This window comes from Dasypus novemcinctus, chromosome 15, assembly GCF_030445035.2.
Source record: "Dasypus novemcinctus isolate mDasNov1 chromosome 15, mDasNov1.1.hap2, whole genome shotgun sequence".
In the NCBI taxonomy this organism is placed as follows: Eukaryota; Metazoa; Chordata; class Mammalia; order Cingulata; family Dasypodidae; genus Dasypus; species Dasypus novemcinctus.
Window position 1 is genome coordinate 62,209,120 of NC_080687.1, and position 18,325 is coordinate 62,227,444.

Sequence of the window (18,325 nt, forward strand, 5' to 3'; positions counted from 1 at the left end):
GGGTGTGGGCCATCAGCTCTCCATGGGCGCAGGCCAGCTTCCCTTCACAAGGAGGCCCTGGGATGAGAACCCAGGGCCTTTCATATGATAGATGGAGCCCAATCGATTGAGCCACAGCCACTTTCCCTTGAAGGGATTTTGCAGATGTTACAGCAAAACCAGGAGTTCTGAACCGTAGAAACTCACAACCGGCACTCCAGAGGTGGATGAAGAGTTTTATTATACACAGGCCCAGAGGAGAGTCAATTTCCACAAACTCTGAGCCCTGTTTTTCAGTTTTCATAGGTTTATACGATTTCAGATGGGATTAGCATAACTTTTGTTCATTGGCTAACGGTTGCTAGGCAAAATTTTCCAAACGGGGTTTAGAGAGGCAGTTGCAAGGTTGCGGGCTGATTTACAGAAGCAGGTTGTGGGGGTGGAGGGGTAGGGGTAGGCGGGGTGAAGTCACTCCTTTGATATCTTTCTACTAGGCCATATTTTCACAGGCTGATTTACAGAAACAGGGACTGGAGTTATTTATTTGATATTTCCTGCAAGGTCATGCCCTCACAGGCCGATCCACAGAAGCAGGGCAGGAGTGACTTGTTAGATATTTTGCAAGGTTATGCTTTTTATTCCTCAACAATGTAATTAAGATGAAGTTATCCTGGAGTATTTGTTTAGGCTCAATCTGATCATTTGAACTCTTGAAAACAGAAAGCTTTCTCAGGTTGTGGTCAGAGCCATGGAGCACAAGAAGGAGGAAGAGGAGAGCAAAGGCAGAAGGGAAAACCAGAGAGTCCAAAGGGTGAGAAGGACCTGACCACCATTGCTGGCTTTGAAGACAGAGGAAGGGAGTCAGAAGTCAAAGAATATGGGCAGTCTCTAGAAACTGAGAACAGCTCCTGGCCAAAGCCAGCAAGGAGTTTCAGTTCAACAAATGCACAGAACTAAATTCTGCTAACAACCTAAATGAGTCTGGTGGCAGATTCTACCCCAGAGCCTCTAGTGAGAAATGCAGCTCTGCCAACACATTGATTTAAGCCAGTATACAGGGCTCAGAGATTAAATATTTGTGCTGTTTTAGGAAAATCTCCCCGGATGCTCTGTGTAGAGTGGATTTGAGGTATAGAGGAGCGAAGTGGGAAGATCGGTTGGGAAGATTTTGCTGTAGTCAAGACCACATTTGGTGTAAAAATGGCAAAGGGAATAAAGAAGATATTAATTTCTCCACTCCGACAGTGAACTAAATCCGAGTGGCGAAAGCACCTACAAAATTATAGTTCCCACAAGCATCTCCTTCCCATGACAAGCTTCCAAGGAGCAGGGGAGGTGAACGTTAAGCACCGTCTGGAGCTGGCAAATTTGCGTTTGCGCAAAGGCGCTGCTGCGGGCCCTAAACAGAAGAGTCCATCTTTACAGCATGAGAGGGGGGAGGTATCCAAAAGTTAAACTGTCCTCCTCTTACAAGGTATCTCCCAAATCTTAGGGACTTTTTATCACAATTATTTTTATTTTCAAAGTATCCCCCTAGCTGTGAAATTTAATTTAGACATGGGATAAGAGTTACACAAAGTTATTTATTTTGGCTCCCCCACGTCTCTGGCGTGCGCAACCCTCTAGGAAAGGGAGGTGGAAGCGGAAATGTTGGCTGCCGGGAAGGGTCTGTGCGAGTACTGTACTGCAGGTCTGGGAACCAATGGAGGCGTCTAGCGTTCCTTTGCTAGATGCTAAGTCTCAGGTAAGTCCGGGCTGGGAAGGAGCATGGGCAACTGTATTCTGGAGCCAGAAAAATCTTTCCCTGAATTGCGTTTTTTGCTTCCGTTTCAGGTCACCAACCAGGTGAGTGAGTAGCCGCCCGCGGTGTTCCCGGAGGGCTTCTGTTGGGCACGGGGCGGGCAGCTGCACCGAGCCCAGGTCCTGCAGGCGGAGGCAGATGCCACCGTGAGCTTTCCTTAGCTCTTCAGCAGTCCAGGCCCAGTGTCTCCAAGCCTGCAGCCTTACGCCGGCCTTCCTGCATTGCTTCTTCCTCTTTGCACAAACCTCCCCTTCAGACCAAATATTAGTCCTCTTTGATTAGACGACATTTATTCGAAACTGGGAACACAATATTTAGAACTCGATGAGTATAGAAGAAGTAATCGAAATGTAAAAAGCAGAAATTTCCTTAGTCTGTACAAAAATAAAAACATGTTTTGAAGGTGGACATGATAACTTTTAACCTTTCAGTGTATACTTTTTTTAAGCGCTAGGAACGAGAGTTTGAATTATAAGAATTTATATATAAAAATTTATTTAATTATACCTTAGTCCTGTTTCTTTATTCCAAGGGTCCCTTTCCTGTTTCAGTTAATAAGCTATATGTCGATAAATAATGTATAATGCCTTTCCCAGAAGAAGAGTCCTGAAACTAGAGTGTTTTAGGTCAGAAGTTGCCCAGATCCATACAAAATATAAGAAAGGACTGAGGTTAAAAAAAACAACAACAATAAACAGGGCCTGAGAGAAACATCCATTGATTGCTCTATCTTTTCTCAGGGTATCTTGCTGTTACTGTTGATTCCTGGAGGTAGAGGGGACCAGAGACATAGTAATCTACACCTCTGCTGACTTTGCTTAGAGTAACTTGAGTCAGTGTACTTTGATTCAGTCTCTCATAAATTGCTTTTTCCATTTACTTATATTAAATCATTTATTTGAGTAAGATACCCTGGAACTGAGTTATACTAGATTATATATGTATATATTTTAATTGAATATTCATAATTCATGATACAATGTTAGATATTATGCATATCAAGGGTATTATGGGGGAAAATACCTAATACCTAGCTCTAAGTCATTTATATTTGTAATAAATGCTTTTTATCTATCAGATAAGTCTAACATTTAGGGTTAATGTTAGTATGAATTCCTTGAGCTATGGTACCTTTTTTCTCTCTTTAAACATTTCTCTTCTGTGTATGAAGTAGCAAGATTGAGACCACACCTTCAATGAGAGTTCTAAGAAATGGCAAGTTAGCCATTTAAATTAATAATGTCAATACTACTAATAACAACAACTTATACTATGATTGATAACAACAGCTAACATTTGTTGTTTACTACATGCTAGCCACTACCTCCAGGCACTTGGTATATACTATTTAATCCACATTACACTCCAATAAAGGTAGGCACTCTACATCTATAGATGAGAAGAATGCAGAATTTCTGTAACTTGCCCAAAGTCACACAGATGGTAAGTGGTAGTTTAAAATGTGTACCTAGACAGTTTGACATCAAAAACAAGTGTGCTGTTTTTAGCAGTAATTCTTGGTGAGTAAAGATTGGAAGAATAATACCAAAATGAAAAATCTTTAATTGAAAATAAGTATCCCCTCCCCCCCCAGCCCCCAATAAGTGTTAATATAAGAAACTGGGAAACTGTTAATGAGAGTAAAATCCTTGAGAGGTTTTTAGGGCTTACATTGCCTGTTAGAAACAACTAAGTTGTATTCATAAAGAAAAGCAAGTCATAATTTTGGATCGGGATCTTTTTTCGAAGTTTGCTTTTGTCAATTATGATTTGTTTAAACTCAGCTCACTTATCTTCCTTGAAGTTATTGATGTTAGTAAATGATAGTCTTTACATTTTCCTAATATATTTGCAGTTTATGTCTTGTTTTTCATTCTGTTCCATAATATTTGACACTAAAATTGTTCTAAGAGTTCTACATATTATGTAATTGACATAATTCCATGGAGTAAATACACTTATCCTCATTTAATCACTCTTCAGCTCTCTTAGCCACTTATGTCTCAAACCTTGATTACTCTTCCTCACCTTCAGCTGATAATACTGCTTGCTGGTTGTATAATCGAGAAAATAGAATCAACAGAAAAGAATTTCATCATTTTCCTATCACCAAATTTAGCATTCTGCCTGCCTTTATATTCACTTTGACTTCCCTACTGTAATTTCGGAGGCATTGTTGACAAGCCTAAGTCCAAGCCCTCTACTTAATAAATTTGATCCTATCGTCACCAACTCGAGGACTAATTATAACTTTTTCCCTCCATGATTTACATTTCCTCTTTAATAAATCACTGCCAAATATGCATTAGTGACATCTTGGGGGGAAAAAACCTTTTTGCTTTCATCCCCTTCACAAACCCTTCTGTATCTCTTTGTTTACAGCAGAAGTCTGTACTTAACAGTCTCTATGTCCTCACCTTCCACTTAATCTTAAACCAACTCTACTAGGGTTTTTATACTCACTAGGTTGTCAGGGTCACCGTTGATCCCCAGGCTACCACATCCAATGGTCAGTTTTCAGTCCTCGTCTTATTTGACCTCTCAGCAATATTTGGCACACTTAACTGCTTTCTCTTCCTTGAAACACTTGCTTCATTTCACTTCTTCATACTCTTCTGGTTTTTCATCTATCTCACTGATTGTTTTTTCTCAGACTTCTTTGCTAGATCGTTTTCATAATCTCTGTTGACATCTTTCAGGACACAGTCCTCAGACCTTATTTTCCTCACTTCCTAAGTGTTTCTGTCCAATCCGGTGGCTTTATATATCATCATTGGTGATGATCCAAAATGTATATCTCAGGTCCTGATACCTCCTCTGAATATAAGGCTCAGTATCCAGTTGCTTGCTTTTCATCTCTTGGAAGCCAGGTGTTTGAAACTTAGTGCCACCCCCAACCTGTTTTCCCAATGTTCCTCATCTCAGTAAATGGCCCTGCCGTTTATCTAGTTGCTTAGGGCCCAAACTTTGGAGTTAAACTTTGGATAACTCATTCTCTCACACCCCACGTATAATCACTCAGAATATTGTTTCTTCTGCTTTCAAAAATATATTTGAAATTTATCTCTCCTTGCTGCCACCTGGATCCAAGCCATTCATCCTCTCATTTAGAGTGCTGTGAAAGCCTTCCATCTTGATTCTCTGCCTTCCCTCTTATAGTCAGTGGTGCCATCTCTCAGTTTTTATTTATTTTTTTAATTTATTTTTAAATTTCTCTCCCCCTCCCCCCCCCCCCCGTTGTATGCTTTCTGTGTCCATTCACTGTGTGTTCTTCTGTGCCTGCCTCCATTTTTGTCAGCGGCAGGAATCTGTGTCTCTTTTGTTGTGTCATCTTGCTGCATTAGCTCTCCATGTGTGTGGTGCCACTCCTGGGCAGGCTGCACTTTTTTTTGCATGGGGTGGCTCTCCTTGCAGGGTGCACTCCTTGTGCGTGGGGCTCCCCTACGCAGGGGACACCCCTATGTGGCATGGCACTCCTTGTGCGCATCAGCAGTGCGCATGGGCCAGCTCACCGCACGGGTCAGGAGGCCCTGGGTTTGAACCCTGGACCTCCCATATGGTAGATGGACGCTTTTCTATCAGTTGAGCCAAATCCGCTTCCCTCTCAGTTTTTGTAACCTATGTCTTCCCCCTGCTCTAAACCTCCCAAGAGATTCCTGTCAATGGTAGAAAAAAAAGTCTTAAACATTTACCTTGGCCTACAGGACCCTTCAAAAAACTGTTTTCTTTTTTTTAAATTTTATTTATTTTTCTCCTCTTCCCTGCCCCCCCCAGTTGTCTGCTCTCTGTGTCCCTTCACTGTGTGTTCTTCTGTGTCCACTTGTATTCTTGTCAGCAGCACTGGGAATCTGTCTTTTTGTTGTATCATCTTACTGCATCATCTCTCCGTGTGTGCAGAACCACTCCTGGGCAGGCTGCACTTTTTTTTTTCTGGGCGGCTCTCCTTACGGGGCACACTCCTTGTGTGTGGGGCTCCCCTACGTGGGGGACATCCCTGCATGGCACGGCACTCCTTGTGCCCGTGAGCAGTGCGCATGGGCCATCTCATCACACGGGTCAGGAGGCCCTGGGTTTGAACCCTAGGCCTTCCATATGGTAGGTGGATGCCCTATCCATTGAGCCAAATCCACTTCCCAAAAAACTGTTTTCTTATCTCTTACTACTTTCTCCTAGCTTATGCCACTCTAGCCACAAGTACCTCATCATTGTTCCCTAAACAAGAGAAGCATGCTTCTGCCTTTGTCCAGAATGCTCTGATTTCAAGACATCTATATGTCTTTTCCTTTACTTTATTCAGGTCTTTTTCTGCTCAAATGCTACTTCAAGGGGTCTCCCTGCCCCTGTATAAATAGCCTTCCTGGTCACTGTTTTCTTACCCTGTGTTTTAGTTTGCCACAGGGCTCCTGATGCAAGGTACCAGAAATGGGTTGGCTTTTATAAAGGGGATTTAAGATTTGATCTTTAAAATTAGATGGCTGCCAAACTCTGCTGAGGTCTCTGCCTTTCTCTCCAGAATCCACTATCCGCTGGAAATCAGCCGTGGGCAACCAAGCATAGGACTTGTCTCATTCTGGGCCTCCTCTGTCAGTCTCGGCTGCTCCACTTTCTTCTCGAGTTCTGCTGCAAGCCGTCAGGCTTATGGCTCATCTCTCCTTGGGCCTCAGCTCTTTGAGCTTCCCAGGAGCTTCTCTCCTTGCAGCTCAGCTATGAGCAAACCTGGAGTCTTTTTCTCTCTCATGGTAGAATCAAATATGTCGGCTTCCTTTCTCACATGGTTGGATCAAATATGGTAAAGCTTTCTTTTCCTGTGTGTGTGTCTGTTTATATCTGACTCAGCAAGAGGGTGGAGATGCAACCTGTTCCATCTAACTCACGTCCAGTTGAAAGGGTCTCATTTCAATTAGTTCAACATGATCTTTTTGGTATTTACAAAAGAACTTCAGCACACTGTGGTAAAGTGTTATCTTTTTACTACAATGTTGTTATATATTTATTGTCTTTCTTCCCCACTAGAATGTAAGTTCTTGAGATCAGGAACTTTGTTTTATTCTTTGTTACATCCCCAGTATGACAAAGTCTGTCATACAGTATCATTAAGCAGATAATTATTGAATACATTAATGGGGCATAGAGACTCAGTAACTGATTCAGAGCTACATGGCTAGAGAAGCAGGGCTGAGATTTACACTAAGGTCTGACTTCAGAATCTGGGCTTGTTAAATTTAACAGAACGTATTTCTATATCACCCAGCACCAGAGATGTAAGAGTATTCATTACTTCACATTACTTGAAATCATTGTTTTGAAGTAAATCATGATTCTTTTTTATAGTAGATGTCTAATTATAACTTATTTTATTGTTTTCCTTCCTAATAGTTTTAGGGTACTAATCAGAGGAATGGTGTTTTCTGTAAGCACAGTACCTAATACCATTTTCCCTCTTCTCATTTTTGAGAATGATTTGAAATTTTGTATAGTTCATATAGTAGTTCTTCAGTTATATAACTTTTTGAAGTCCTATAAAGATGCCTGAACTACCTTTTAAGAAATTTATAGTCTAGTGGATGTGGGGAAGGGAGGCAAGTACACAAGTGACTACTGTACAAAGCAGAATGTTGTAAATGCTAGGATATAAGAACTGCCATGAAGATTCAAAGATTTTTGTGTAAACTGTGTAAACACTCCACAGAGCAGGTAAAATTTGACAGGAATTTTGAATATTAGATGGAGAGTTGTATTCCAAAAGGAATGAACAGCATGAACAAAGGAATAAAGGCTGAAAGTTAATTTAAAGAAGGAATGCAGTTTGAATAGAGCAGGAAAGTTGTGTGGGACTATGTGTGTATAGCCTTGAGTCTCAGTGAATGGTTGGCACTTAGTTTTCATCAGGCAATGAAGACCCATTACAGGGTTTTGAGCTGTGATATTAGATTTGACTAAATTATAGGCAGTATTTAGGATGTATAGTCTGGATTGCCGCTGGGAAAGAGTATAGCCAAGAGGCCAGTTAGGTTCAGTAAAATTCAAGACAAGATTTTCAAAAGAAGGTCTCAAGTAGGTTTACAACAGTGAAGTTGGAAAGGAGGGAATAACTGTCAGTAGCATTGGCTGAATTAAAATCTTGAGAACCTAATAATTTATGTTTTTGTCTAAGGGAGAGAAAAAAAGTTTAAAGATTCAAATCTGAATCCCTAAGAGAATGGAGGTCATCAGTAGAAATGAAGTGAGGAGGAAAATCTCTCGAGGGAGGAAGATACGTATTGGGCGTTGTTGGACAGTTGTACTTCCTACTTACTGGTAGTGAATATGTTTAATGAAAAGACTTTATTTTTCTGTGTGATTTTTATTGGGGGTATTAACATCACAGAGGTAAATGGTTACACTAACCGAAAGTGAAATGTCTTTTGGTTATTTGTATTTGCTAAAATTTCCACAACTTAACATAGTTCAGATTATATAGTTATGAAAATACATTTTTGATAGATCATCCATTATATTGTTTATTGACAAAGCTATTTTAAGCTAATTTGCCCTCTTTTAGTTATCTATTGCTACATTAAAAACTACCTCAAAACCTAGTGACTTCAAACTGTTTTGTCTTCCTTGATTTTGTGGCTTAATTGGGCTTAGCTGGGTGGTGGTTTCTCTCCCCATTATGTTGTCTGTAGCTTCAATTATCTAGAGGCCTAATTGGGCTGGAAGTCCAAGAGGGCTCATTCATATGGTTAATAATGACTATTGGCTGGGAGCTCAGCTAGAGCTTATAACAGAAGTGGCTTGGTTCTACTTCACTTCTCACATCATTGTGGCTGAATTTCAAGAGGGAGAGTCCAAGAGCTAGTATTCCACAAAGAAGGAAGCAGATGCTTCTAGTACTCTGAAGGTCAAGACTCAGAAATTCCAAAAAGTCTCTTCTGCTTATTTTTTTGGTCAGTGCAAACAGAGAACCAGCTTAGAATCTTATAAGCAACACTTTGTGATGTGATGAGTGAAATGTGTAGTGTACAGGGAGAAGTGAAATTATGGGGCCTACCTTTGGAAACCATATTTCGCATACCCCAGAAGCTCTTAGCATATTAGTTCAACAGATAACTTATTTGAACATTTCACTCTGTATAAGATATTGTTCTAGTAGATTTAGCAAAGTAGATAATGCCCTTACTCTCATGGAGTTTGCATTTCCTTGGTGGGTCAGGCAATAAAATAAACAAACATGATAATTTCAGATAATGGTAAGTGCTATGAAGAAAAAATATTGTTGAGGGTGTGCCATTTAATAAGATAGTGAAGGCAAATGATTTAGCAAACATTGTACACTTAGGCTAGAGCTAATATGAGTTCTCAGGAGTTTGCTAATAATTCATGCTTTAATGAAAATGCTGGTTGGCTAAATTATTTTGTAAGTGGGAAAGAAGAAAAAAGGATGAATTTCTACATATACAAAGCACTTAGCACTTAGCATTAGTATTGTCCAGTATAGCTTTTTGAGGTGATGGAAATGTTTTATGTTGGCACTGTCTAGTAGAGTAGTATGGGCTACATGTGACTCTTGAGCTCTTGATATATGGCTAGCACAACTGAAAACCAAATTTTTTAAAACCTAATTTTAATTGATTAAATTTGAATAGTCACATGTTGCTAGTGGTACCAGATTGGACAGCTCAGGTATAGCATGTAGAAGATGCTAAATGTTATCCTATCCCAGACCTGTCCACTTTTTTGACCTTCTAGATCTTAGTTTATTTCCTAATAGTAACCAGATTGCAGTTAGATATAATGAAAAAGGCATGGAATTTGGAATCAGATAGTCTTGGGTTTGAACACCTACCTCTAATAGTTTTGTAGCCTTAGGTGAGTTGTTGCATCTCTGTCTTTTTCTCATAGCACTTTGGAGAGAATAAATGTATGCAGAACACTTAACATGCAAGTTTCCATTTGAGAAATTTAAAAAGAATCTAGACGTGTACATTGCATGGTTCTAGTTCTAAAATACATGTAGATAGAGACTAGAAGTGGGGACACAGGTATATAAAAATAGTTTTTAGGATGGTTGAGTTGTACATGATTATTTTTCTAATTTTCTTTTTTTATAAATTTATACCTCCTTTATTATTATTTTTTGTCTGCCCTGTCCCCTGCCCTGCTGTTTTTGCTGTCTGTGTCCATTTGGTAAATATTTCTTTTCTTGTCTTTTCTTCTCGTCTTTCTCCTCTAGAATTCACAGGGATTTGATCCTGGGGACCTCTGATGTAGAGAGAGGTTCTCTGTCATTTGCGCCATATCAGTTCCTGGTTTCTGTTGCACTTCACCTTGACTTTCCCCTTCGTCTTTTGTTGCATCATCATCTTGCTGCGTGACTCACTTGGGCGGGCACTGGCTCACTGCACGGACACTTGGCTTGCTGTGTCGGCACTCAGCTTGCCACACGGGCAATGGCTCACTATGTGGGCACTCACATAGGCACTTGGCTCACGGCGCGGGCACTGGCTCATTGCATGGACACTTGGCTTGCTGTGTGGGCACTCACATGGGCACTCGGCTCACCACGCGGGCACTGGCTCACTGTGTGGTACTGGCTTACCATGTGGGCACTCAGCTGGCTGCTCAGGCACTTGGTTCACTACATGGGCACTGGCTTGCTGTGCAGGTAGGCTTTCTCTTCTTTTTTACCAGTAGGCCCCACGATTGAACCCGGGTCCTCCCATGTGGTAGGCAGAGGCCTTATCACTTGAGCCACATCCACTTCCCTCTAATTTTCTTCTATGTTGTGTTTTGAAAAATAAAAACTAAATTTAAACTGAAATGGTCTTTATCAAGTTTTTTCTTTCTAGACAGTTTTGTTTTATTTTTTTGGTAATTGTACTTCTAACATTGTGTTCCTTAATTACTTTTCTGCTTGAAATATTTTAGATAATCCAGAATTTTATTTCTGTCTTTAAGAGTCAAATGGGCAATGTTTTACTCTACCGTTTTACTGTAGAAAGTGAAAACGGAAATTCTTCCATCAAGTAATTGTATAGACTGAATAAGTATAAAAAGTACCTAGGTAAATTTTTGGGTACTCATCCTTCATAGTACCAGCTTAATCCTACTCATCACCTATTTAGTTCAGGCACTTAGAACCTTTTACTTGGATTATTTTTGTACTCTTCTGCCATCATATTAAAAATTTTTAATGAGTTTATAACATTTCATTACTCAGAAACTTTCACTGTGCCCCATTGTCATCAGGAAAAGTCCAAATAACTTAACATGATATGTCTTCCCTAATGAAATGAAGTATATGAAAGTATTTTTGAAAACACCTGGAAGAGCATATAATTTGCAAGGAATTACCCCTTAATCACTTTGCCAGAACATTACACTTTTTTTTTTTAGAACATTACATTTTAAGACAGGTAAATGCTCAATTCTTTAAACAGACTTGGGTTATTTTCATCTTTAGGTGGTCTAGTGTAATATTTACCAAGTACTTACTATTTGCTAGAGATATAATAAGACATTTTCCTCTCAATTTAAGTTCTGTTTATTCAAAGTTGAGTTAAAGGCTTATCCCCTCTGTAAAATGTTCAATTGATTTTCTACTCTACAATAAAATTTCCCTCTCAACCAGAATAAGGAACTCACTGTCTTATCTCCCCCTTCCCCATCTATATTAGAAAGTACATAAAATATGGACAGTTTAATTAACAATTTTAAAGTGAACACCTGTGTAAACACAATCAAAAGTCAAGAAATAGAGCATTATCAGGTTCTCCAGAAACTCCCCACGTGCCCCTCCCCAGTCAAACCTCTCCCTTCCTTCCACCCTACAGGTGATAATTATCCTTTTGTCATGACCATATTCCTACTTGTCTTTATGGTTTTAGCATCTCTGTAGGCACCCCTAAACAATAAAATATAACCTATTTACCATCTGTCTATGCATTCCTAAACAATACGGTATTACATTTTCAAGTTTATGTGAATGGATTGACATAAATTTTATGTATTTCTTTAAACATCTTTGGTGTTAAGTGTAGCTGAAGTTAATTTTCACTGCTGAGTAGCATTTCATTATTTTATTATTAATGAACATTCGGGTTGTTCCCAGTTTGTGGCTATTTTTTTTTTAAGATTTTATTTATTATTTTTTAAAGATTTTATTTATTTCTCTCCCCTTCCCCCCCCCCGCCTCAGTTGTTTGTTCTCTGCATCTATTTGCTGTGTGTTTTTCCTTGTCCGCTTCTCTTGTCAGCGGCACAGGAATCTGTGTTACTTTTTGTTGCATCATCTTGTTGTGTTAGCTCTCCGTGTGTGTGCTGCCATTCCTGGGCAGGCTGCACTTTCTTTTGCACTGGGTGGCTCTCCTTATGGGGCACACTCCTTGCACGTGGGGCTCCCCCACGCGGGACACCCCTACGTGGCAGGGCTCTCCTTGTGTACATCAGCACTGCGCATGGGCCAGCCCATACGGGTCAAGAAGGCCAGGGTTTGAACCGCGGACCTCTTATGTAGTAGACGGACCCCCTAACCACTGGGCCAAGTCCTCTGCCCCATTACATCTTTTTACTTTTTAAAGATGTTAATCTTTTACCAGCACCAACCTGACCAGTGCTGTAGAAGATTGGTTCAGATCTTGTTAGAAATTTTGGTCTCCACACCCATCCCACCTTGTATTAAAAGAATTTGTTTTTAACAAGCAAAGCATTTTGCCCAGCAGCAGAAAAAATAAAATTAAAAAGTAGGAAAAGGTATTGAGGTGGCCACAGGTCACAAGCATATGTAATTTTTGGTGTCAAACAGACTTGGGTTTCAATTCTGATTGCAGAAATATGTGACTTTGTGGATATTTCCTAAGCTCTTTGAAATTTGAGTTTTCCATCTATAATGGTATGGTGACTCACTGAGCCATTTAATATATGTAAACTGCGTAGCTCATTTTCTGGCTTGTTTCCACATCTAAAGCCAGATGATAATCAGTATTTATGGTGATGTAGGGTTTGAGGGAAAAAAACGGGAATGGTCCCCAACATGTGCCTCTATAAATATGTAGATGCTGTTACCCATCTTTCATTTTAGGACTTTTGGGGTGTGGGAAAACATTAATGAACAGAAAGTAAGGTAAGAAAGACACAGAAAAGCATTTGGAGTCCCCTGAAGTGCAGGAACAAAATTAAAGCCTATTAAAAAAAACAAGCACTGCCACATCTTCCTTCTACTTCTATTACACATCCAGTGGAGATTTTTGTTTTCATTTTTTTACTTTTTTTATGTAATTATGACTATTATTTTCTAACTCTTTATATCCCTTATTGCCCCTTTCATTTTGATTTGATTATTGTTCCTTTAGCAATATTAAAATGAAGATATTTTATTTTACTATGACCAGCATTGAAACTACAAATTGTGTGAGAGCAGTAAAATTGAAAAAAATACCTGCATTCAAAGCAATGTAATTACTGATGTATTATTTTGTACTGTTTTATGAAAGCTTATAGATTTTCAGTGGAAACTGGGTATGGCTGTGAGCTCCGACAGTTGCAGATCTCTTAAATATCCTTATGTTGCAGTGATACTAAAATTGGCAGATCATTCTGGCCAAGTAAAGAACAAGTCCTTTGAAATGACAATACCACAGTTTCAGGTTTGTGATTTAACATTTTAGTTTCTGTAATTGCTGCTTAAGAAATGTATAAAATTTTTCTTACAGGACGATTTTAATTGTTTTTATAGTTAAAAAAATGGATGTTTTTCTATGGGAATTTGCTAAATTATGTTTTATGTAATAGGCTGAATTATTATAATAATATGGCCATTTTCATAGTACTCTTGTCTGTGAGTGTATTTAGTAAATTATCATCCTCTCCAGAAGGACATTTACTTTACATTTAACTGTTTTGTTTTTATTCCTTTTAGGCTTAATATTCAAGAATGTTAAACTAAATTAATTTATCTTTGAAGAGTGTTGACCCTGAATTTTCTGACTAATGATCTTTACAAAATACTGGATGACTCGTTTTATGGGCTAGAGATTTGAACAACTCAGTAGCTTATATTTAGAGTCATGTTATTATCATTCCACCTCTTTTCTGTAACCAGGAAAGATAAAATAGGGGAGTGGGCAATAATTCAGATTTTCTTTTCAATACACATATAGGTAAATGTCATTGACTAGTTTAATTGTCCTGTAGAATTTTGGTTTTGTTTGTTTGTTTAATCCATTTAGTAAGCAAACACACAAGTTTCCCCACAGTCAGGTCAAGTATTCTAAGAAAACCAACCATAATGAATTAAATGAAAATATAAAGGGAAATTCTCTGTGAAGCTAACTAAAAATATAGGCTTCTATTTTGAATAGCCTCCCATAGAATACTCTTTTTGATTTCTTTTATGAACTACATTTAAAGGATTTGTTTTCTTTCTTTTAAAACATATACTCTTGCTTTAGAACAAAAATAATGGTCATAAACTTAATATTATTAATCTTGTTAGTGTCTTAGAAAGAATAAGGTCTTGTTTAAAAGGAAATAAATGTAGTATATTGTGATATGTAATAGCCGTGAACTCTGAATATAAGGAACAAATCAATTTCGAAAAAGAATGTAGGGTTTTTTGTTGTTGTTTTGGGTTTTCTGTTTGTTTTGTTTTTGTCATTCACAATGATAGCCTACTTTGTATTTTTTCTAACTCTAGAAATTTTTTTTGTATATCTTTATTGGTTGCTGAAATTTGGCCAAGGATATATTTTTAAGGAAATAGTTTGTTTCATTCCATAACAAATTTAGATATAGCTTAAAACAAAATGTATATACTTAAGTAGCAAAATGGAAAATTAAGGTCAAATAAGAAGGAAATTACAAATATGTAAATTATTAAAGGGCTAGTCTAATTACCAAGGTTAAGTTTCAAATTTGCCTCTTACTTCCTGGCAGGTACAAGAGAAAAAAGTTAAACAGAAATTGTGTGATTCCGTCTTTTCTTAAAAAGATGCCTGTCACAAAGAGCCATCATACCAGTTCAAATTGTTATTTGAAGCAGAAATAAGCTTTTACCATATAAACCATTGTCAAAGTTGGGTCTCTTCCTGTAACTGAACCCATATTGTAAATAAATTGCAATTGCCCTGATATTGCCATCTTTTACTAGTTGAAAGTGGCTTGAAGCCAGGGAACAGACCTGTCATTTCTGTTTTTATCTTCAATTATCTAAGATAATACTGGGTATTTAATAAATCTTTCTGATATGATCTTTTTGTTTCTTTTTTTTTTGATAAGATCTTAAAAAAAACTTTCTTTTATACTCATTTGAAAATTTAGTCATGAGCTAATTTTCCAACTCTACAGTAGTATTTTTGTGTTCAATATCATATTGCACCTATTTGTTTTTTATAGTAATCTTCAATGATAGTTGAGGATATCGCATTAAAATTCAAAACCTAACATATCATATAGCTTTTAGTAGTCAAATATAATGACAAGAACTATGGAAATAGTCTCTAAAAGCAAAATTATTATTTTTCCCCTTTCTCTACAGAATTTCTACAGACAGTTCAAGGAAATCGCTGCAGTTATTGAAACAGTGTGAAACTGATCACTTTGTTGATAAGTTATTTTCATTCCGAAATCATGGACTTCACTTTTGCAGTAAAACCACATGAAGATCAAATGCTATTTAGTGAATGAGATTTGTATTTTTGTGTTTCTGTTAAAAAATAATTAAGAAATTAGACAAACAGGAATTAGTGATGATTAATTTATGAATATGCTAAAAACCACTGAATTGAACACTTTAAATAGGTGAACTTTATTGTATATGAATTTTATCTCAATAAAAACCAGACAACTGAATGATTAATACTGAAGACAACACAAGTTTACTTATTAAATTAAAAGTTTAAAATCTTCTTGGTAATAGAACTCATTTTATAAACAAAATCTTATATAAAGTGCAATGCATAAAGTATATAAAATGAAAAAAGTAGTAATTGATTAGGATAACTTGCTTTACAAATTCAATTTTATAACATTCACTTATTTTAAAGACAATCAGAAAGAGTGATACTGCTTTTCTCAGACTTTTGGGCTCAGATTATGATTGACCATTGCTGCCTTATATTAGCCTAATATTCAGTTGTTTCTATTAATATTTGTAGAAGGTTCAAATACATGCATAGAGATGGCAAGATAAATTTTATTCCAAGTTTTATATACAGCTGGTTTAGACTAGTAACAAGTTAATTTATTTATTTAAGATTTATTTTTGGGGAAACGGACTTTGGCCCAGTGGTTAGGGCGTCCGTCTACCATATGGGGGGTCCGCGGTTCAAACCCCGGGCCTCCTTGACCCATGTGGAGCTGGCCATGTGCAGTGCTGATGTGCGCAAGGAGTGCCATGCCACGCAAGGGTGTCCCCCGCGTGGGGGAGCCCCACGCGCAAGGAGTGCGCCCGTGAGGAGAGCCGCCCAGCGTGAAAAGAAAGTGCAGCCTGCCCAGGAATGGCGCCGCCCACACTTCCCATGCCGCTGACGACAACAGAAGCGGACAAAGAAACAAGACGCAGCAAATAGACACCAAGAACAGACAACCTGGGGACGGGGGGAAATTAAATAAATAAATAAATCTTTAAAAAAAAAAAAAGATTTATTTTATTTATTCCCCCCCCCCCCCGCCGTTGTCTGCTCTCTGTGTCCGCTTGCACCCTTGGCGGCACTGAGAAATTGTGTCTCCTTTTTGTTGCATCATCTTGCTGTGTCAGTTCTCTGTGTGTTCACGCCACTCGTGGGTAGGCTGCGCTTTTTTTTATGTGGGGCGGCTTTCCTTGTGGGGTGCACTCCTTGCTTGTGGGCTACCCCAACGTGGGGCACCCCTGTGTGGCACTGGCTTAGAAATAAACAAATAGATCACTGCAATGGAATAGGTGGTCTAGAAATAGACTGAGGTATTTGGGACAAAAATGGTATTTCACTTGGGTGGCAAAAGGGTAATTTATGATGCTAGCAGAAACAATGTACACAAAAGTAAGTTCTAGATCAATTAATGACTTAACTGTAAACTTTTTTTATAAGTTTTAAGAGAATATTTATGTAATCTAAAACTTGAGAAGACCCTTTAAACACCGACAGCTTCTCCATGAGCTATAATATAAAACATCAATATATTGAAAAGTAAAAGTTAAGAAAAATTACCTGTGAGGAAAAATGGGCCACAAAGAAGGACAATGCTAGATTGATGTATAAGTCCTAGGTTTGGAAAACAGAAATTGCTTTAGATATTAAAAGCAAGTAGGAGGGAAGTGGATGTGGCTCAAGTGGTAGAGCTTCTGCCTACCATATGGGAGGACCAGGGTTTGATTCCTGGGGCCTCCTGGTAAAAAAAGAAGAGAAAATATGCTCATGCAGTGAGCCAGTGCCCATGCAAGTGTCTGCGTGGTGAACCAGTGCCTGTGCAAGCGAGTCATGCAGCAAGATGATGATGCATCAAAAGAGAGACAAGGGGAGAGTCAAGGTGAAGTGCAGCAGAAATCAGGAACTGAGGTGGCACAATTGACAGGGAACCTCTCTCCACATCAGGGGTCTCCAGGATTAAATCTTGGTGAATCCTGGAGAGAAAATGAGGAGAGAGGACAACACAAACAGATAGAATCCTGGTGAATCCTTGAGGAGAGAAAATGAGAAGACAACACAGAGAGCAAAAACAGCAGGGCGGGAGGAGGGGAAGGGGAAAAATAAAACTTAAAAAAAAGCAAAAAGGGATTTTATACAAGACATTAGATGCTCACTAAACTGTCAGACTGAGGGAGCAAGAGTCAGGAAAAATCATAGCTAGCTTTCAGAAGACAGAGTGGTGTAGGAATTTCAGTGAAAGGCACTGCCATTAATACACTGCTTGTAGCACAAAGCAGACATCACCTGGAAGCCACTGCACATCAATGTCTTCCATCTGCTCATGCATCTCTCAAGCACGTATAACTGGAGAGAAAGACAGCTCGCTTTCTTGACTCTCCCTAATCCCAGATATGAGCCTCTCATTGGTGGAATCTAAATCAGGACCCTAATGACACAGGAATATAGTAAGTTGGGTTTCCATGATTTTAGTGGGAGACATAGAAGAGCAGGAGTGATGTTGAGTATCAACAAACAACAATCAACACAATTAGGGATAAAAAATTTGCTGTGCATAAGACAAAGAAAATACAAAGAACTTTTATAATTGATGATGAAAAAGATGCAATGCAAGAGGAAAAAGGACATGAGAATTCATGGAGAACCAAATCTGTGTGGCTGTTGTAGTGTGCTAAAGGCTCCCAAAGCAATAATGGGTTGGCTTTGACAATGGAGATTTAACTTACAAGCTAACAGTTCTGAGGCTGAGAAAAATGTCCAAATCAAGGCCTCAGGTGAAGCTCCCTCCCAGAAGGTTGGCTGCTGGCAATCCTGGATTCCTGCCACATGGCAGAGCACAATGGTGACTGGGTTCCTGCCTTCTGTGCTGTTATAGAATGAAAGTGCTCTGTCTGTGGCTTTCTCCCTCAGCTCCCAGGGACTTCTCTGTACCTCTGTGATTC

The 18,325-nt window shown here is 38.7% G+C and overlaps 1 protein-coding gene across 2 annotated transcripts; it reads left to right on the forward strand.

Moving 5' to 3' along the window:
• The first annotated feature begins 1,609 nt into the window (after positions 1 to 1,609).
• COMMD6 (COMM domain containing 6) lies at positions 1,610 to 15,665 on the forward strand. Of its 2 annotated transcripts, XM_012520066.4 has the most exons (4): positions 1,610 to 1,723; positions 1,813 to 1,824; positions 13,254 to 13,406; positions 15,296 to 15,665. In XM_012520066.4, exons 1-4 carry the CDS (start codon positions 1,682 to 1,684, stop codon positions 15,344 to 15,346), a joined length of 258 nt encoding a protein of 85 aa, XP_012375520.1. In that variant the 5' UTR covers positions 1,610 to 1,681; the 3' UTR covers positions 15,347 to 15,665. The 2 variants fall into 2 exon arrangements, with proteins under 2 accessions (XP_012375520.1, XP_071064354.1); XM_071208253.1 differs by lacking the exon at positions 1,813 to 1,824.
• Positions 15,666 to 18,325: the final 2,660 nt, after the last annotated feature.

Coding starts and splice junctions, on each gene's coding strand:
- COMMD6 (XM_012520066.4), top strand. CDS start 1,682: ATGGAGGCGTCTAGCGTTCCTTTGCTAGATGCTAAGTCTCAG. Junction 13,407..15,295: donor TGACAATACCACAGTTTCAG/GTTTGTGATTTA, acceptor CTTTCTCTACAG/AATTTCTACAGACAGTTCAA.